The sequence below is a fragment of the Podarcis raffonei genome, chromosome 5, assembly GCF_027172205.1.
Source record: "Podarcis raffonei isolate rPodRaf1 chromosome 5, rPodRaf1.pri, whole genome shotgun sequence".
In the NCBI taxonomy this organism is placed as follows: domain Eukaryota; kingdom Metazoa; phylum Chordata; class Lepidosauria; order Squamata; family Lacertidae; genus Podarcis; species Podarcis raffonei.
The window spans coordinates 28,634,898-28,657,206 of NC_070606.1; the positions used below are offsets into that span (position 1 = coordinate 28,634,898).

Below are 22,309 nucleotides of genomic sequence, written 5' to 3' on the forward strand. Positions count from 1 at the left end.
CTGTTGTGTCATTTTAATGCCTGTGCAGTTAGCTAACATATCTGTGGTTGTGAAATAGTAATCACATACAGGTATTGGTAGCTTTAGTTGACTTTCTTTGCTTTGCATCTGATCTGAGTGCCTGATTCTGTGCTTGTTTACTTGGGAGTTAACCCAACTCTAATTTATTTAAATTTATTCACTACATTGGGTACACCAAATAGCTGTTGTTCTCTGAGCAATGTACAGAAAACATCAAAAACTAAATATACTAAAACAACAATAATAAAATTAAAGCAGAACTTCTTATTTAAGCACTAAGGAAGGCTAAAAAAAAGTCTTGCCAATCAGCTGATAATACAAGCATTAAAAGTATTCTTTGAGTCTTGCTTTGAAGTAAGGATGTATAGGATTCCAATGTGCTAACCTTTGGAAAGTTCCGCTTCTGTTACAGTTTTTGGTGTTCAAAGGCTTTATTCATGCAGGAACTATTTACAGTAGAGATGAGAGAGAATAGAAGACATATTTTCTCAACAAGTTGGGAGAGAGAAAAATGGCTCAGCTTTTAGGGTTGGAGTTAACTTAGACAGAGAGTTACAAACAAGTGCTGGCTAGATTGCTAGAGAAGCAGTGCTCTCTTGTGGTTTAAAGTAACATATGCATTAGCTAGAAGCTCATAAGAAGGAAATTTTATTTGCTTTTCTCCAACACTTCTGGGCAAATGCTATTAGAAAGTGAAATTAGGCAAGTATGTTAAGTTGGAGCCATAAAGTTAATGACACATCTTAAATCTTGGCCCTTACATTGTTCCAGATTTTATATTCAAATAAGTGTGCAGTTTACACACAAAAAAAACAGCAGCAAAGTAAGATAAAATATGGAGTAGTGACAAAGAGAAGTCAAGATAGCCTTTGAAGTTATTTCTAACAATCTGGCCATTTGGGGTGACATCTTATGTAATGTGTTCAATGCAACTTTCTCCGTGAAAGGATTTCTGCCTTAGTCTATTAAAACGGCTAAAAATATTTGTATAAACCCTCTTCCCAGATGTTGCATAACTTGTTAACCTCCATCATGCTTATCCAATGTAAGTCTATAGTTTTCTCCTTAAATGCCACATTCATTGTATTTTTCACACCATGTTACAACCTTTGAGCCATTCTTCTTTCCAGTAGAGTGAAACTTACAAATTGAGATTTCATAATGCGCAGGATTTAGCAGTTCTGATTTAAGCTTTCATCACTTTGACCAAACTAAGCTTAAGGGGCTGTCTGCCCAGCCAGCAAGCAGTTCATGTTCTGCTGCAAACAATTCAACTAAAGCAGGCACACGAGAAAGCTTCCCTGATCTGAGCAGGAATGATGAGGCAGAGGACACAGGATGCTGATACTAGCACCACTCCTGCATATCACAGATTGAACAAGATTCTGATGCCCACATTTCCCCTTCTGTTTTGTGGCACTCCTGCTGTCAGCAACAGCTTTTTAGTGGGGCAGAAGGGGTTCCTAGTTTGAAAGGGTGCCTCTGGAGACCTAGTGCATGTGCAGCCCGTTAGTTTCCAGCATAATTCAGATAAGAAGTGTTGGATACACTTCAGCATGCACCTGATAGAGATCCAAGTGGCAGATTTGCATTGGTACTCATATACTCCTAATTCACACCCCACATTTGTTTGTTTGTTTGTTTGATATACCGTATTTTTCACTCTATAAGACGCACATTTTCCCCTCCAAAAATTAAGGGGAAATGTGTGTGCATCTTATGGAGCAATTGCAGGCTCCTTGGCTTCAGCAATAGCAACGCGAAGCCTCCGAAGTGCAGTGGGAGCGCTACCGCCATGCTCCGGAGGCTTCGCGTTGCTTTCGCTGACCCCTCTTGCTCTCCAGGCTTCAAAGATAGCCGCCTGCAGCTTCCGGAGCGCAGCAGGAGCTCCCGCTGTGCTCCGGAGGCTTTGGGTTCCTTTAGCTGAAGGATAGGTGCCCCTTCAGCTAAGGCGCAGCGACCCTTCAGCTAAGCAGGAGGAGAAATTGAAGGGGCTCCGTTTCTCCTGCCGCTTCGCTGAAGGGGTGCTGAGCAGAGAGGGGGAGAATTATTTTTTCTTGTTCTCCCCCTCTAAAACAAGGTGCGTCCTATGGTCAGGTGCATCCTATAGAGCGAAAAATACGGTGTACTCCTTTCTGTTTGTTGTTTAGGCGTAAGGGTTAAAAATCTTTTGGTGTTGTTGCTTTTCCTGAGGCCTTCTGTATGTTACAAAATTATTGTGGCGCTCTGAATTCAGAACATTTGCTGGCATGAGCTGCTTAAGTATTCTAGTTGAATTTAGATAGTGTTATGCTTTTGGGAATTATAGTTGTGCATGATAACCTAAATGTCTGAAACGGGGACTGCCAAATGTCTGTAGATGACAGTGGTCCATGATGTCTGATTTATTGCCTCAGGCAGTTGTCCAGCTGTGGGAGTCAAGATGGGGGCTCAGGTTGGCTATTGCCAACTAAACATTGGTTATCTCTTAACTTGAACATGTGAGCTCATTTTCCAATGAATGGATGTGCCACAGGCTGGAGACAGATGTAAAATACAAACAATAGAGAAAAGCGGTTTTTCCTGATGACTCAATGCCTTATTTCCTTCAGAGTTAACATGAAATCAGTGTTTTGGAAGTAATACTGTCACACTGGAGGCATCTCTCCCCCAAAGCCTTTACACTAGATTCAGAATCAGGCTCCTGGGCATCATTCATCATTTTAAATCAAATGATATCTATACTGACACTATTTCCAACAATATTCTGATTGCCCCCAAGATTCGTTTTTGAATTTGCATTGGCCGTGGAGGTGTTCTCTGTTTCAGAAACCACCCCATTGCACGATCTTAATTGCATACCATTAGCTTGTGTCTGCTTTTTGACTCAACAGATGCTTGCTCTTTAGTGGGGTATCAGGCTATACCTGCAGTTTGTCAGATTTACGTGTACAGAGTTTTGAGGTGTAGTGTGTACATAAGAATTGCCCTAGTTGATCAAGCCAGGTGTCCATAATGCATCTGGTCATGGAGAATCCATTTAGCTATGGATGTCTTGGAGATGCTCTTATGTAGCTACAGCTTTCACTGTCTTGAAAAGGCCTATCGTTATGGCGTCACCTGATAAGAGTCATGGGTAGTGGTGAGGAAGTTGACCAGGAACATAATAATAAAGGTAATAAGCTTCAATGAAGGTGTGTTCATTGAAATATTCCCCTCCTGTCAAAATGTTACAGTACAGTCAGTACAGTCACAGTACTGTCAAAATGTTACAGTACAGAGCTGATCCAGTTCATAGCAAGTTTAAACTGAGAGATTTTAATGTAGCTGGAATAGGACGGTAGCGTGTCCATCCCACACCCAAATGGAGGTGAGGAGACGCCAAACAGCTCAATGGTGGCTGACTGTGCTCAGTTGGCATGGAATGCTGATTTGCTTTGGGGAGTGGGGTGGAATGAATCATAGAATCATAGGACTGTAGAGTTGGAAGGGACTATGCAGGTCATCTAGTCCAAACCCCTGCAATGCATAATTTTTTTGCCTAAGGTGGGGCTTAAACCCACAACCCTGGGATTAAAAGTCTCATGCTCCACCATCTGAGCTATGAATGGAATGGCTGGATCCCTGAAGAGTAAAACTACAGATTGCAGTATTTTGTTGCAGGGCCCCACTTATACCATCTTAGTATCTCTCTCTTTCAGAGTTGCCCCTTTTCTGTTTTAATCTTCTGCCATTTAAAACCATCCATATAAGTTTCTTCTTAAAGATGAAAGTAGTGGAGCCTCCCTTGCAGAGCAGGGTAGCTCTAATGGGCTATAACGTTTCCCGATTTTAATTAGATCCATCCCAATAAATCTGAGAAAATGCAGAGGTAATAATAATAATCCAAAGACATAGACTCAGGTGATTCTTTAACACAGTAAATTCCCACCTGTTTCAAACTTGCCCGGATTGCTCTTTAGGGGAAATTTAAATTATAGTAGGCTTTGAAGCCATTCTATTCTGTCATATTCCTTTTTCTGTGGAGAGACTGACAGCTTTAAGCAAGTCTCAGCTGTTATGATTGAGAGCTTCGGCCTCAGAACAAATCTTTAAATAACAAATAGTAAGAGATGTTCAGCAGTGGAACAGACTCCCATGAGAGGTGATGGACTCTCCATCCGTGGAGGCAGAGGTTGGATTGCCAGCTGTCATGGATGCTTTGTTGAGATTCCTGCATAGCAGGGGGTTGGACTGGATGACCCTTGGGGTCCCTTCCATTGCTACAGATACCATGTGCAAATATTGTTGCACCTTTAAGCAGAAACAGAGGGACACACATGAATTAGAACAGATTGTCTTGAATCAAATATCAAAAATGAACATTACAGGTGGTGTTCTCTTTATAGTCTTTTATGACCAGGTTCCCAGAAGGCACACTTTAATTACTTAAATTTAACCATGGGAAGAACATTGATCACCTAGACCAGGCATGGCCAAACTTGGCCCTCCAGATGTTTTGGGACTACAACTCGCATCATCCCTAGCTAACAGGACCAGTGGTCGGGGATGAAGGGAACTGTAGTCCCAAGACATTGGGAGGGCCAAGTTTGGCCATGCCTGACCCAGATAAAGTTCACTGTTCTTTGGTGATAGTTGCAGTGGAAACCGGGAAACATTACAATAGCACTTCAATTAATGGGTTACTGTCTGTATTAATATGGGAAGACAGAATATGAGCTTGGCATTTCCATTGCAGCTTCGAGCAAAGATTGCACTGAAGAAGCCTTTTACGATAGAAGGAAAATGACACTTTTATCTAGCAATAAGTTGTCCAAACTTTAAACAACAGTTGGAAGCATACTGCATTTTCCAGTATGAAAGTGAAATTTGTATAGAACAGCTGAGCACAACTTGTGGCCCCTCAAACCAAATGGAGCTTGTCAAGTATTAGTAGCTTGGCCTGCCAGGTGTTTGAGACAGTCCATGTTTTTGCAATTCCAGACAAGCGGCAAAGCAGTAAGCTTACTGAGCCCCTGGTGTGATGCTCTACTTGGCTAGTGGGCTGAATTTGACTTGTAGAGTTGCACTGTGTTAGTTTGGAGTGGAATACAGAATAGTCGGAGAGCAGCAGGGGGCAGCGGTAGGGATCCTGACGGTATGTCTGCTCCCCATATTGCACGAGCACAAAGGAAAAATAGGGGGAAGACTTTGTTAAAAGGATGCTAATGGAAGGAAAGTCTAGTTTCGATTTATCAGCAATCATGCCCTAAATATAATGGTGGCAGGGATTTCTGAACTTTCCAGAAAAAAAGTTTGCTTCGTTCATATCCTTTAAGAAGATTGTGACATCAGGCGTTAGGCCTTATTTTTAAAAAATTTAAATAAGGCATGGTGTCGAGACTTCCAGGAACTGGGTCTTTCATCACCACGTCAGCATAACTTAGCATAATCACTATGGTAAATAAGTGGTGCTGGCCTATTGATTTCAGAGCAGGCATGACTGCCAAGAGAAACGGAATCTGAATTAGTAAAAAAAGAGAGAAGTGTTCTATTAAACATTTCCACACCTTAAACTGTAATGCTCACATATGGGGGAGAGGAGCATCCATTCTGTGAAAAGTGTGCATTTACATTCAGGTTATTCACTTTTAAATGAATAAGTGCAGTGAGAACAACCAAACAGCCGTTTTCCACCTTGATCTTCAAAACTAGTCACACTTGGCACAGAATCTAAGACGGGTTGATACTGACTTCCTTGTCACTTTATTTCTCTGAGCCATAGTGGGCTTGAATGAACACTCTCTCGTACCTACCGCAAGAACGATTTCAACCTCCAGGGATAATCAAAACACAATGTTCTTGTTCCATGCCTGCGTATTGGCTAATCTGCCCTGTTGCGCCACTGTGCCCATTTCTGTCTGTGGTGTCTGCATAAATGGGTCTGTAGATCAGCCATCTTGTGTTTAACTCCCCATATGGGAGTCTTGGATTTGCCAGTTGTGCCCCACGCACTCTAGATCTGGTGGGATATTGTGTGCCAGGAGCCCTTGGTTCTTTGCGCACAACATTGCCACAGCGTGTGGAGGGAGGAGCGTGGGATCCGGGTGTGTGTACATGCCATTTCTACAGTCATGCAGTTGCTCCTTTAAGTTGAAAAAAAACCCAAAACAGCTTTGCAAATAAGTTGTAACTGAATATTTAATTTCCCCACACAGAAGACAGTTTTATCAAGGTTTTAGGTTATTTCATACTACTGATGAACAAATAGGCATTTTTGATTTAATCGGCCTCTAGAAGTAGGCGGTGGTTATGTCTAATGAGAACAAAACAAAGATAAGCTTCAAGGATGTTTCTCTGAAATTATAACATTACCAAATAACATGTCTTTTGCTTTTGAAGCTGGGTTTCTGAAAAGGAAGTGTTTTATCTTTATGCAGAGCAGGAAAAGCATCATTTACCCTATAATATTTAACTGCTCCACTCATCTGCTCTTTTTAAGATTAAAATTACAGGCCCCCAGATTGCAAGTTTTGATATTTGTTTTCTTTTGATTGCTGCCTTTGGCTCCTTAGTGAACTTCATCAGCAGCACTGTGGGTAACTGTAAAGAATTCTGTGGGACTCTCTATTAAGCACCACAGCATTCCACAAAAATGACAAAATTCACTCAGAATTTATTTTTAAAATATCTTTTCTAAGCAATTTCCCACAACATGCCCCCACTTTTTAAATTGCATGCAGAAAAAGGTTGACTATTACCATGCTTTGCCTCTCAGGTTCCTGTTTTTCTTCCTGTTAAGACTATAGAAAATAATGAAGTGGAATTCAGAACAATTATTTTGCCAGGTCTTGTATCTATTATTCTTTTGGCCCCATTTTTCTGTGCAACGTTCCTCCCCACCAAAAAAACATAGCTTGCAAGTTAATACTTTATAAGATGTTTATTTTCTTCCATTTAGCCAAATAACTCAGATATTAACATTGGATAGTGTTTAGATTTCACTACCATTTGAACTATATATTTTACTGACGCAGACGGATGAAAATAAACAGCTTGTAACATATAGAGTTACAGGCTGTGAGTCTATGTGGATTTAGGGGAGCCTGTGATGGATTAAGGGTTTGCAATGGATTCATTTTCACTAACTCAGTTAAAATAACTATGTAATCATTATTTGTGCTTAGTTTGAGATTCATTTTCATAATTTACCAAGGGATTTGTCTGCATACATTTTGATGCTTAATGGCCCTCAATTGATTGAAGTTCCTTTTCAAGAAATCGTACACACAAAATAGCAAAATTGCTTGATAATGAGACAGCAGTAAAACCCAATTGTACAAAAAAAAGAGAAAAGGTTTATGTGAAGCAAATGTGAAAAACATCTCTCTCTCTTTTGCTTTTAAAAGAGCCATAGATACATATTCAATCTGTTCTGCAGGGGATTTAACAGTGCTTGTAGTACATGGCGTTCTCAATGTCTCACATATACATTTGTTGCTGTGAATGCAAACGCTGCACACACACAAATATCTGTAAAGATGCAAGATTAAATTTTCCATTGCCACTTTTACAGATAACAGCCCGCCGACAATGGAAACATATTTATGATGAATTAGGTGGTAACCCTGGGAGCACAAGTGCAGCCACGTGTACTCGTAGACATTATGAAAGGTAAGATAACAAATATGAAATGCTTGTTTAATAAAGGAGAAAAATTAATTTGAAGGGACTTCAAAGCCTTTTGTAAAGAAATGGGGGCAGAGAGGGGGGAGAGGCAAGAAGGCCTCTTACAAAAGGCACAGTAAATATTCCATCACCAGTTTAGTCCTGTAATATGCTGTAATTTAAACCAGTGTGTGTCTCCGATTGCAAAGCAAATAAATCGGGGGATCTGATTCCTTTCTTCTTCATACCTTGTTTTACCAAAGCTTCTATAATATAGAAGCTGTAACTGATGAGCAAAACAGATGATAGTTTGATGATGGACAAAATGATCATATCTTAACTGCTTTGGCTGGGTTTTTTGTTGTTTGTTGTTTTTTTTGTCTTTTAAAAACCACTCTGCAGATAAATGCAAATAAAGCAATGTATGGCTGTCTTCAGATTAGTGGGATGTTCCCATTATAAGTCATGGGGGAAAAAACATTTCTTCCATATTCCTTTAATGTTTTCTTCTCCCTTTCTTCTTGCAGCTGACAACCATTTATCTTTCTAAAGTGCAGCAGAGTTGCTGTTTTATAAACATTGATTTTGTACCCTTTCTGAGTTAATAATAGTTTCCAAAGGTTGGGTATCCAGCGTACATCGGATAACATGATACGGTTGTAATGCTTCCTTAAAAGAATTTTGAGAAAATACGGCCATTAATAAAATATGTGTGCTTTCAAGCTCTGAAATGAGCAATATGATCTCATGCTCCAGATCACTAACTAGTTTCCTGTAGGGGCCAAGAGAGTGTTTGTTTATCACCATCTTACAGCATTGCAATGCTTTTTTGACATACGTTGAACATACGTGTCTTTTCTAAAGTGTTAACTGCTAGCCAGACTGAAAGAAGTGAGGTGCCAGCCATATTCTGTATAGGACTATTGTTCACTTTAAATTCCAGAGTGAAAATCTGATTAGTCTTACAGGTAGGTAAGTAAATGTCTTCTAGCGTGGGAGCCTGGATGGAACCGTACAAATTATGGACAATCCACATTAAGAGTTGGTCGTTCTCAGTTGATCCCACTGAATAATATGAGTCAAAGTAAACAGACTCTTCGGATCATAGCCAGTGAGCACAGTTTAGAGAATTTTAGTTTAGGCAAGTCCCATTAAATCCCATGGAGGTTAGCTGGTTCCTTGTCACCTTGATTTCCGTGGGATTTTGCCTCGCTTGGGAGGCAAAGAACATGGCTTGGGAGAAAAAGAACATAGTGTGGTATGTAGACCCATTGAAATCAATGGACTCGACTAATTTAAGTGCATTAATTAAAATTTGTCTGTAACTCAAACAACCGCCTTTAGCAATCTCCCTATAAAGGAGAGGCAGTGTTAGTGCCCACATGGAAGGTGACTGCTGTGAGGGACATTTGAGTGTAGTCTCCATTTCAGGATCAAGCAACAAGTTATGTTAAGCACATTTTTTAAAAAAAAAGCATGCTTCATTGGCCACCTAGTTTTCGAGAAAAAGCAGCTACGTGGAGAGCAACTTCAGAAGCAAATAGTAGCCAAGGTGTCGATGTCACCCTGATGTTTGGCCCTGTTCCGGATTGTGGCCTTGATTGCTTTTTCTGGAAGAAGAAAAGTGGCCATGGAAACACACTTTGTGGTTTTAATGCAATCTTTGATCCTCATTGCAAATCAGTGGCTGGTGTAGCGGGTGGAGGAAGGGTTGATTGGTCCAAATACCCTCTCACCCCGCAATAGATAATGAGTGGAGCATGAATTTCCCCTGATCATGCCAGGATGCGTTTGTGGGGCAAAGGATGTCTGGCCACGCCTAGAATTCTTTCTCCCAGACTTTGGCGCTTCTGTTCTTGTTACTCATGCTTCTGTTCTCTTGCTGTGTGAGAACTGGGAACAAAGAAGTGGGCTTGTTGGTGCTGTTGCTTCTGTGAATTGGACCCTACCTTTCTCAGACAGGAATATTAACTTTACAGGTGAACGTTTTCTGGCTTCTTGATGTCTCTTGGTTTCTGCTCTCCCCCCACACCCATCAACAGAAGTTTGCATTTCAGGCAGGTTTTCCTAAAGTGGTAGCAAAGTTAGCTGCAGTTTTCACACTTCAGTTAAGCAGCATAAGGCCTACTTTGTAGATGAGACCGGATTTAAAATGTAATAGGAAATTTGGAAAGAAATTTGGGAATTGGGAGGCCTTGCCTAGCAACATTAGATGGCATTTTGCAAAACGTTTTGAATAAACTATTAGAAAGAAAGGCCATTGGATCCATTTGTCTAGGTTGCAGAACTGTTCTTTTTCAATGAAAGCAGTTGTAAACAAACAAAATTGGCAGAAGTTGACTGGCACCTAAAAACTGTATTAGCAGTTGAGTTGCAGTTGACACAGTTTTCTTCAGGTTTGATTTATCCGTTAGTAACAATTTGGGCTAGATGGGAACAGTACTGTGGCTCAAGCATGCTTTGCACGCTCCATATCTCACGTGTAATCCACACTGTTTTTAACAAATGGATAGAAGGATATCTCAGTTGGCAGAGCATGAGACCCTTATCCTCAGGGTTGTGGGTTTGAGTCCCATGCTCAGTGAAAGATTCCTGCATTAAAGGGGGCTGGACTAGATGATCGTCATGACCCCTTCCAACTCTACTATTCTATGATTCTATGATCTCAGGTGTCAGGACTAGGAAGGATCAGCCTGAGATGCTGAAGAGTTGCTACTAGTAGAAAATGACAGTGACAGGAAAGATGGCCTGACATGAAAAAGCGCTCTCTGTGGGCTCCCCTTTCAAAAATCAGTGTGTGCTCCCCCTTTCAAATAAAGAAGGGCTAAGCATGATTTCAGTGCGTTATTGACATATTTGGTTTTTTAAATTGCAAGTGGCTCACTTCCAGTAAACATTTTCATTTTTAAAACAAAGTGTTGTTGCCAGTGGGTTCACTAAGTGTTATTTTGGATATGCATTCTAAGCGTCCTTTTGCCTTATTAATGAGTGCAATAATGCAAGCGCTGGTTGCTTTGAGCCGAGAATCAATGGATGTTTTTATTTAAAGCATAGCAGGAATCGTATAATGCCCATGAATGCATTATTGTCGCTGTAGGGCTGGCTGGTCTAAACCTGCCTCTCTGATTGGTTTAAATCAAATCAGTCCAAGCACTTCATAAAAATGTCCTTGTCAGCCCAGTTTGGCTTGCAAACCTATTCATCTCTGTCAGTTTTTAATATTAGTACCAGCTCTTGGCAATAGTCCATTAGTACTGTACTTAATTGCTCATGTTACAGATGATTACCAATATAAAAAGCATTAATGTTTTCCCATTGTGGAGCTGTTGCTATGTACGTGACTCAACACATACAAAGTGTGCAAGTTGTTATTATTTTGATCAGGAGGCTACAGTTCTTGTAAATTACAGTGGCTGATCACATAAAGTAAAGACAGTATGGGCTGGCTTTAGTACTGCAGCAACACAAACCTGGATTTCTGATTTGTGCGCAGTCAGGATCCTGCATTTCTATGTTAGGTCATCTGGGATTTAGAAATCATTGAAAATGGTCAGTTTTCTCATAGAACAGTGTTCTTTGCAATGTGTTCTAAGGATATTGATATCAGATCAGATGCAGTTTTCACTCAATGCCAGTGAAAGTGAGTCAGGGGTTGGTTTGTTTTTCACCCCTGCGCAAAATACTCAATGGATGATTTTAGTTTCCCTAAGTAAATAGACAATGATGCTGTAAATGAGCAGGAAGTTGTGGTTTTTGTTAGGGAACACACACACACACACACACACACACACACACACCATGATGTGTTTGTGATATCACATTTCCTAAACAAAATGTGATTAAAAAGGAAACGGACTACACATTAAGGTTATGTCTTCTTCTATAAATTGACTGTTCAGGAAGGTCCACTCCTCACACCCTTCACTGATTGTGTATTCCCTTCCAGAGAAGTAAATCTGAAAAGTTGTAACTCCACCTGACAGAGAGTATTGAGATTACTACTAGAGATGCCAAAGCTCAAGAATGGTTTAAGGAAAGCTAGTAAACAAACACACACACACACACACACCCCTCTACAACATAGGCACACCCACATATTAGATTCTCTTTCTTTTCCTATCCTAGGATAGTTAAAATGTATGAAAGGCGAAACTCAAAATCCATTTGAGCCATTTTCCTGGCAGCAGACACCCAATAGCCTGCCGCCCCTCAATTTCTGGTTGGAGAAACTCACAGAGTTATCTCCCATTGAGAACAAAAATGTAGTTTAGCCATGCACACTTCTTTCAACTTTGAAGAGCAACTGTCAGAAGAGATCAGGGCTGCAGCACATGGGGTAGTTTTAACCCTTTCTCCCTGCACTGTGGTCCCAATGAAAACCCTTCTCCCTAACCCCTAAAAACTGCTGTTGGTGCAAATGATAGCTTCTTTTCAGGGCCAAATATCAGCTATGGGAGAGGAATTTCATCAGGTTAAACTGCTCTCTTCATGCTCTGCAATCTCATTCTTGATCATACACAGAGTTGCTGTTTAACACTGAAAAAAGAAGCATGTAACACCATACTACACATTTAATGTAACTTGCAATTTGGGCCTTATGACAGCTATATTCTCACTTGAAGCTCCCTGCTCTGATCTTTATTTCCTGTCAGTTCCCCACCCACCCTTAAAGGGACAGGCATATCTTCTACAACAACATTCTGTATAGGACATTGCAGACTTTGTGTCCCAGTGTCAAACTTTAGTCATAAAAATGTTGTGTTTTAAGATGTCTTAGTAATCAGGGTATCTTGGACTACTTGAATTCCAAATGTCTGCTTTCTGTCTGTTACTGACCATTTTTTATATTCAGAGACAGCAGTGTCAAAATTGTTAGGATACTTCACAGCAGAACTGAAACCTGCCATGCATATACTCCATAATGTTGTGACATCTATTGTACAAAACCCATGGCATCATCGTACAATAGCCAGCATTTAAGCAAGGAGTAAATCACACGCAAGTGATAGGTTGCACATTTGAACTTGCTGAAGTGTGAAATCACAACAATCCACGCATGCAGCAGAACCAGAGGGCTGTTAGATCTTTCCCTTCACGTGTTTCCATGGTTCCACATATTTTTTGAATTACATTTATATCCCACCATTTCCTTCAAGGAGCTCAAAGTGGCGTACGTGGTTCTCTCCTTCTCCATGTTATCCTCACAATGACCCAATGGAGGTAGGTTAGGTTGTCAGACAGTGATTGGCCCAAGTTGTGTTCACTACCTCATTAATCCAAATATTTAAATGTAATGTATTCAACCCTATCATGTCAGTTGTGGAATCAGAATGTTTGTGTGTATGTGTGTTTTCCTTGTCCCAAACAAATACATTTAAAATCCAGGTAGAGCAATAGGGCACTTATTTACATGTCAAAATGAGAATTTTTACATATTGCAGATAAGTAAGGCAACAAAAGCTGCAACAAACAGATCTAACACTGTCACAGATGTTACAACTTTAACTTGAGGGCTAAACTCTGTGACTCTTCTACCTCCTAGGTAATACAACTGACGACCGATTTTGAATTACGGTATACTGAATTGAGCATCAGGTGGTCTTCCTATATTTAACAGAGCTCTCAAGTTGATGCTTTGCCACTTGTGGTTGCCCCTCCCTCTGTCCAATACTTTAGCAACATTTAGAGTGTCATGCTAAAGATTGAATAGTTTTGGTCAAGAATGAATGTCTAATCTGTTGTTTTACTTGGGCTTTCAATTTTATTTTAATTCTATAACCAAAACTGTCAATAACTAAACAATAACTAAGGGTCATAGGTGGCGCTGTGGTCTAAACCACAGAGCCTAGGGCCTGCCAATCAGAAGGTTGGCGGTTCAAATCCCCACGACTGGGTGAGCTCCCGTTGCTCAGTCCCAGCTCCTGCCAACCTAGCAGTTCGAAAGCACGTCAAAGTGCAAGTAGATAAATAGGTACCGCTCCGGCGGGAAGGTAAACGGTGTTTCCGTGCGCTGCTCTGGTTCGCCAGAAGCGGCTTAGTCATGCTGGCCACGTGACCTGTCTGCGGACAAATGCCAGCTCCCTCGGCCAGTAAAGCGAGATGAGCGCCGCAACCCCAGAGTCGTCTGTGACTGGACTTAATGGTCAGGGGTCCCTTTACCTTTACCTAAACAATAGCTAAATAACTAAACTGGCTGAATCAATTCAAAATTGTATGTCGCTGATTTAGTAAATTGTGGTGGCAGTTGTATAATTTAAGAATAAGCCCCATTGTGAACTCAAGATGGACTGGCCTCTAAGAAATAATATGTAAGACTCTGTGGTGACCATGTGAGTAGGAAGGAAGAAAAAAGAGCTTAGGTATACGGTGCATGTAGATTGTAGGGGTTGGATGTCAATGGATGGCATTAGGAGTCTTTAGTTCCACCATCTGGAATACCTTGCGAGAAGCTTGCTTTCAGTGAAAAATGTTTAGGTGTGTGTATGGATGATGTAATTGACATGTAAATAAAAATATAGAACTGAAGCAAATATTTGTAAATATTCACATTTGCCAATTCTTCCATTCTAATTCTGAAAGCATGCGTTTGCCCTTGTAATTTCAGTTTGTATTTTGAATGGTTTCCCCTCAAAACACAAGTGGTTTCGACTTTGGCATCTCTTGATTTGAGTTGGCAGGCCTCAGAAATGAAAACTGATCAGCAGAAGCTGTCAAATACTGTCAGATGCTAAATACCATTGCATGCCAACTATCAAATAGTGTCAAACACCATTGCATAACAACTGTGAAACACCAATATAAAATACCATTGCATGCCAGTTATCAAATACTAAATACCATTGCATCCCAACTAGCAAAAGCTGTCCAACACCATCTGTCAAATTTGAAAGATTGAAATAAAATCTCAGACTCAAATGTATTATACAGAAATCAAATACCATAGGACATAAAATACAAATATCAGATATTTGATAAGCATTACAATATTCAGAGAACATGCGAGTATAGAGCTGTATACAAATTCTAATAGCAATAATAATTTGCAGACCCCAATTCTGAGGAGTGTTTTTTGAAACTTTATTGTTTGTTTGTTTTTGTTTGTTTGTTTCTAGACAACACTTTTTTTAAAAAAAAATACAATTTCAGCTCTCTTTAAAAAAAAGTCCATGTCAGCAAAGAGCATGAAGTCTTGGTTCTGTCGGTCTGATGTATTTTCTAACCCGAACTCATAAAGGAGCCTGGTTAGCCTTGGTTTCTCCTATAATTTCATAAGAGAATTTCTTGGATGTCTGCATTCAATTTTTCCACAGTAAAGTTTTAAGATGACTTCTGGGTGTGGGTGGGTGTTCTTAGTTGATGGTTAATACATTATCTTATTTGTCTAAATTTAGACAACCTTTCTTTCCTGTTTCTTCACTATACTTCAATCCCCCAAACTTGGGAAACACAAGCTCTGCTAAGTCTTTTTTTTTTTACAGGACAATAAAGTATTTTTCATCTCATGCAGCCCATCCATCCATCCCATAAGGGAGGGGGGGAGAGCGAGAGAGAAAGAAAGAGAGAGAGAGAGAGAAACTGGTAGCTTTGAATATTATCTCTTTCCATGCTATCAAAATTCTCTTCCTCTCATCTCCTCTAGTGCTTTGTGAAATTTCTTCCACTTTGGGACAAGTTGGAAGAGTCATTCACATTGGGATGGTTATTTTCCTTTCTTACATGCTCTAATAAGCAGCGATGTCAGTTAACAATGTTGACATTTAAAATATCATAGGCATCTGGATTAGAGTCTATAGAAATGAATGGGGCACTTGACACCTTAAAGCTATTGTTACAGACTCCCTGCATTCTCAGACAGATGGTCCTTTTTATTGGTTACACTGATTCCTTGGTTTAAAAGGCCTCATTCCACAGCCATAACAGCAAGAGGTTTATTATATTTTAAAATGTAACCTGATACTTTAGAGAACAAGTCAGAGGCCTTTCTGCAGCCTTACGGCTGCTGGGTCTTCGTGCTCCTTAAAAACTATGGATCCTGTCTTGGTCTTAAATCAGTCATTTGTAATGTATCTGAACAGTTCAAATGCTTGTTTTTACGGAACAAAAAAATGTCCAGCTGAAGTGCCTGTAAGATTATTTCATGAGGGGAAAAACCACATCTCATATTCCAATATCCCCATCCTGATAATATGAAAAGCGAAATCTATTTTTACTCAGAAAACCAAGTTAGGTCAAAATAAGGCATTGGAAGCAGGTTCCTGAAACAGCTGTAAAGACATATACATATGCTGTGAGGAAATTTCATACACAAGAGAGTCCAATAGTCCAACCCAAATGTTATTTGTTTTTCTTTTCTTTGCTTAAAGTATTTAGAGAGAACTTTGTAAAAGTGTGTACATTTCAGGAGCTTCTGTAAGCACTAACATCCTGTCCAGAGGGGCAATAGAAAAACCTATTATACCATCTATCTAAAAAATATTTTAGTTCCCTTCACTAAAGGTTGTAATTAATAGGAGGTTTGGGGTTCAGGTTGTTGAAAACATCCCGAGGCAAAAATTAACCAGGTCTTGTTCCATACTGGAAACTTCAGCTAGTTCTTTGTTTAACCAAAAAGAAAGCAAGAAAGCACCAAATAAAAGATTTTTCTTTTGCTAGAGCAATTCTCTCCCCCACTCTCCTGTGTTTCTTCTTGGAAGTAAATTTGCTCAGAAGTAAGCCTCGCTGAGGTTAATGGGACTTACGCCCCAGCAAATGAGAATAAGACTGCTGCCTAAATTGATTTGTATTGGCCATTGGGAATAACAAAACAGAAGTAAAGTTCAGAGACATAAAGCCATTTTGGTACAACAGGACTGCCGTCTGTGGTACATGACGGTCATATATTAAATAAGAGTGAATAAAGGCATAATATAACAGGAGAATATGCAACAGATTTCTTCCCTTACAATATGGGCTTCTCCCGTTTCACAGTCTGCATGATATACTTGCAAATCAGATGCTAGATCAGCCAGTCTTGCTCGTCTCCACATGCTTGACTTTTTTATTTTTTAAAGAGCCATATGTATATTTATCCATTTATATATTCATCGGTCCCCTTTTAAACAAACATAAATATTTAAAAACAGCTTCAAAGCTGCTTCAGGGATTTTTGAGGGGTGTGGGTGTGTGAAGAGTAAGTGGACAGTTGATCCTCATTCAAATGTCGCCATATTGATAAACCTATACAAACAGCAGCTCATTTTGTGTCAGAAGACCAGTTTGCAAATGAAGGAAACCTCCACCGTTCCCATAATGGTCCGTTTGTACAGACCCAAATGTAACTTAAAATCTTATTAACTAAAATAATAATTATTGATCACCTCAGGCCTGTAGTAGTACTTGAACTGACTTTTGGCAGCAGGGCCTCTAACTGTCTCTAAGAAAACCTTTGCAATTTGTGAATTTCATTGTGAGTTTTCCACCAAGCGAGAGTTTGAGAATCAATTATTTGCCTTGGCATTTTTTCCTTCTTTGATAAATAACAAGAGGGTTTCTACTTATATTTCTGTCCTCGGGGCTTTATCATTAAGATTAAATAACTGTACTCTCAAGCATGCCACTGAACAAACATCTTTTCAATTATGTGAGTAATGGATGCTTTAACAAAAGAACTATTGAAAAGTCTGAAAGCATGTTTCTCTCCCCCCCCTCCCCTCTAAACTAAAAATATTAAAATTAAAGTATCTAGTGACAGAAGAATGCCATTGTTTGCTCCTTAAAGCAGATTCTTAATTCTCTAGTCAAAATGTCTTATGTGTGTTTGCAATACTTGTTCACAACTTGTTTTGTAGTTTTGAAAACTACCTGAAAGCCATTATCAAGAGATGCACAAAGTGTGTTGTTTTAAAATGGAGGAGCCTTCTGGTGGTTTGTGCTCCAATATTCTCCCGCCACTTGTGTTTGAAGCCACTTGAGGCACGATGCATAGGTATCCTGTAGCTTATTGAAGAAATACTTTCCCCTTCAAACCAGCTTCCAATTTGAAAACTTAAAGCACAGTTGAACAGAGGTGTGTACTTTGAGAAAGTCATTGCACATGTGCAGATGACAGCTTTGTGGAATACAAGGGTGCCTGCTCCTGGGGGCCGAGGCACGGCGGCTCCCTGATCTATTTTCTGAAGGGGCCAGGCCCCTTCAAAATGTTCAGAGGGCCCTCCTCAATCTTCTGCAGAAGGTGGCACCTCTGGTGTGGGGTTGTGGGCATGACGAGACACATCAGGTAATGTACTTCAGATGAAGACATCCCCACCCGCTCACTGGTTTGGACAGCAAAATAAAAATGTGCTGAAACACTACAGGGGTGAAACAACCTCGCTGCTTTTTAAGCCTCTAATGTTTACATAGCTTAAGTCTCAAGAATAAGCTTTCCTCGTTAGCTTCTTTGTCTGAATATTGTGGGGAAACTGAAAATAGCCTTCGGATCAGAACTGGATGCAGGCAGGAGCTATGGAAGCCCAAGGACAGTGTTAGGTGAGGTTTTAGTGACTTTCTTTTCCATATATGCCGCCTTCCCATTTTTTGGTCGTATGTGAGGTACTTGGCAACCTTCCCTACTGGGTTTCAGTACAAGTCCCCGATTAAAGGAATAAAGAGAGCTTTCTGCAAGGAATGAGGTAGCATTGTTTGCGAACAAAGCAAAGCTGTGGTTGGTTTTGCCAGTAATGTATGTGTTTGATTTGAGCTACAGATCAGTACAAGTTCTCCTTGTGAATGAAGAAACTTATTTATATACGCGCACAATCGGGGAATTTAAAACAAATAGCACACCTTCAGAATGTTAAGTTAGGTTGTGCTTTGGGAGCCATATTGAAGTTCTGAGCAGGAAAATTTTGCAAATACAGTCTTCAGTATATGGTATTCAACCTCTTCTCTGCTGCAGCCACAGCAGGAAAGGTCGCAGCTGGGTGGGGGGAGGGGGGCTTGCTTCAGTTTGCTAACTTAAGCAGCCACAATGCAAACGTGTTACGTATGAAAGTCCTAGTCATGCATACCTTCGATAAACACCCTTTATGTGTGGTAGGACGGCAGGATCAGGCATGGTGTGCGTACACACACTGGGCCTCTTATCTGTAGTCTGACAAAAGTAAGGCTAATAGCAGATGAGCCAAACTTGAAAAATAATGATTGATCTTCATGCATCAAATTACACATGTATGGATGCCGCATAGCCTTCATCTGCACTATACATGTAAAGCAGTGTTAGGTAAAAGTAAAGGGACCCCTGGCCATTAGGTCCAGTCTCGAACGACTCTAGGGTTGCAGCGCTCATCTTGCTTTACTGGCCAAGGGAGCCGGTGTACAGCTTCCGGGTCATGTGGCCAGTATGACCAAGCCGCTTCTGGCAAACCAGAGCAGCACACGGAAACATCATTTACCTTCCTGCTGGAGCGGTACCTATTGAGCTACTTGCACTTTGACGTGCTTTCGAACAGCTATGTGGGCAGGAGCAGGGACCGAGCAATGGGAGCTCACCCCATCGCAGGGATTCAAACCGCCAACCTTCTGATCGGCAAGCCCTAGGCTCTGTGGTTTAGACCACAGCTATCCCACTTTAAATAGTCATGACTTCCCCCAAAGAATTCTGGGAACTGTAGTCTGTTAAGGGTGTTTAGGAGACCCCTGTTCTCCCCACAGAGCTACAGTTCCCAGTGTTTTTTTGCGCTCAGTCCCCTTTCCCAGGGAACTATGGGGATTGTAGAACTGTGAGGTGCATAGGTGGCCTAACAACCCTCAGTACCCAGGAGTCTTTGGGGGAAGTGGCATGATACTGCTTTATACATATAGTGCAGATGGAGGTATACTTTCTGTGTCGAAGTTCTGTGCGAAAGTTAAGTGCATCAATAAATATTCCCATCAAAATCAAGGGGAGTGAAAAATGCTTAGCTTTGATTGGCACCCCCCTGTGTTAGAAGCATATTAGGAGAGATATCATGTGCCATCTGTTAGCATGTCCTACTGAACATGAGTAATTCAGTATCCATGTTAGTGTGTACCCCCATCAACCTGCTCCTGATGTTATGGCTTGCAGTTGCAATGTGTGCTACCCTGATTCAAGCTGCAAGCTATAAATAGTAGGTTTACGAATGCATTCTACTACTTTCCTGATTCAGTATGGAATGGCACTTCCCTTGAGCTCATGCAGTACTGTGAAGATAGAATGTCTTTAAAATAGTAGTATACTTTCAGGTCAGTGGCTGGAACTAATATGAAGCTCTAAAGAAAGGCCAACATCTATCGCTGCAAACCTCCTTTACGAAAAACTGTCCTAGACAGAACATTCACACATATGGAGGTGCCAGTATTATTGATCTGTTCTTAATCATCACCATTCTTCTTGATCATCTTAGAGTCCCCATCACTGTAGTGATCTTCACTAACTTGTTTTTATCGTAGAAAGACTCATGAAAGGGCAGTGGTTACCAGGCAGGTTTCGTTTTCCTGCTTGTACTGCTGTTTTATAGAATCATGCAACTTCACCTCTGAAAAGGAATTGCCCGCCCCCACTATTTCGCTCTGCACAGCTTGTTTGTGAAAATGGCCTCTTCAAAGTGCTTCAGAGGAAGCTAATGATGAATCGGTGTACCCATATTAGTACCGTTGTCTTTTTAACTCTTGTTCCCCCCCCCAAAAAAAAAACCTCTGGAATATCTGGCGAGTTCCATATAGGCTGTTGTAAACTTTTGTTTCTTTGTTGTGTTGTATTTTCTAGAGACCGAAGATATATATTTTTTTCTAATTCAGTAACCCTAAGAAGTAGGTTGTTGCTGACCTGGTTCTGCAAGCAAGTAACTTGAGACTGAGATTTAGATTTAGATTGCTTCCACACACCACTCCAGACCATAACTGACAAACAGAAAGCATAGCAGGGAGTTTCTAAGTAAAGAGGTATTTCTGTTGTTGTGGGAGTTTAGAGTTACTTCGCTGTTACGACACAAAAATGGATGTAACCCCTGTAGCTGTCATGCAAGCCCAATTGGATTAGTTGTGACTAGAATGGATCCTGCCCCACAGCTTGTGGGAGATAAGCTCATTTGTGTGGGCTTTAAGCTCATTTGTGTGGAAATTCCTCTAGAGACCTGACTGAGGAAATCTTGACCAAGGAAACCTAGCAAAGACAGGATTCACCTGGAATTCGAATATTGGTTTGAGAGATTTTGGGGGGCTACATTTCTTACATTGCTATCAATATTCCTTTAATGATAAGAGTGTGCTACATCTTGGCTATTCTGCAGCAAGGATTAAAGGTAAAGGTAAAGGTACCCCTGCCCGTACGGGCCAGTCTTGACAGACTCTAGGGTTGTGCGCTCATCTCACTTAAGAGGCCGGGAGCCAGCGCTGTCCGCAGACACTTTTGGGTCCCGTGGCCAGCGTGACGAAGCTGCTCTGGCGAACCGGCACCAGAGCAGCACACGGAAACACCGTTTACCTTCCCGCTATAAAGCGGTACCTATTTATCTACTTGCACTTAAGGGTGCTTTCGAACTGCTAGGTGGGCAGGAGCTGGGACCGAAAGACGGGAGCTCACCCCGCCGCGGGGATTCGAACCGCCGACCATGCAATCGGCAAGTCCTAGGCGCTGAGGTTTTACCCACAGCGCCACCCGCGTCCCCCGCAGCAAGGATTGGTAAGCTATAATTTCTGCCATTTTCCTAGCACCCCCCGCTTTTAATCAATTTAAACTATTGTCACTGTAAGAAAAGGATGTTGTGACAATTGAATCATTCCCGTGAAAGATGATTATGTATTCCCTTAGATCTGAATCACTTAAGAAAGCCATTCATTGTCGATGGAAAACAAACTGGGTCCTTGAGGCTAATTTTTAAGTCTCTGATGTGTCCATTGGTCTAAGCACGGACGCATGGGCCATTTGCACATTAACCTTGGAGAGGTATACTCACTGTTTGGATCACATGCACAGAGAAGAGGTTTTCAGCAGCAATCATAGGCAGCAAAAGAAGGAATCAGAAAAGACTGACTCGTAAAATACCCATTTTACCCATGATCCTTATACTCATTTTACCCATGATCCTTGAGCCCAAGCTATCTGAGAGTGAACTTTGCTAAAGTCAATAGAACTACTCTAAGAGACACAGCTGGAGCTATAAGAAAAACAATGTCAATCATCCGATACACAGGCGGGAGCAATGGCCCTCCTCAAACCAACAGGGATGCCAGAGTTCACACAAAAGCTGGCTGCAGGCTTTTGGCCTCATGCCTTTGCTGAACCAGGGCCATGATAGCTCCCTGATTTTAGGATGAGCCCTAAGTCTTTCCTGCAATATCTCATAATAGCGCAAATGGGTAGAGCGTGAGACTCTTAATCACAGAGCCCCACGTTGGGTGAAAGATTCCTACACTGCAGGGGGTTGGACTAGATGATCCTTGTAGCCCCTTCCAGCTCTATGATTCTATGATAAGAACTTAGGATCCCATCCAGTTCCAGTAACGGAAGAATGTAGGAACCATGTAGGAGAGGCAGGGATGGTTGCGGGGTTGGGGGGCAGGATTACAGTGTCAGAGGTTGAAATGGGTGCTATTGCCTTGGCATAGGAAGTTGCCTTTGGCCATGCCAGCGTTGATCACTTGTCCGTTTTGCTCAATATTGGCTGCTGTGATTGACAGCAGT

At 41.1% G+C, this 22,309-nt stretch overlaps 1 protein-coding gene across 3 annotated transcripts in view; it reads left to right on the top strand.

Annotated features, from left to right (window-relative positions):
- The window catches only part of ARID5B (AT-rich interaction domain 5B), a 179,790-nt gene that overhangs the window by 138,940 nt on the left and 18,541 nt on the right, over positions 1-22,309 (top strand). For all 3 annotated transcript variants that reach the window (XM_053388363.1, XM_053388362.1, XM_053388364.1), the window contains one exon: positions 7,556-7,653. In XM_053388363.1, coding sequence (XP_053244338.1) covers positions 7,556-7,653 — 98 coding nt within the window. The remainder of the gene's footprint in view (positions 1-7,555; positions 7,654-22,309) is intronic.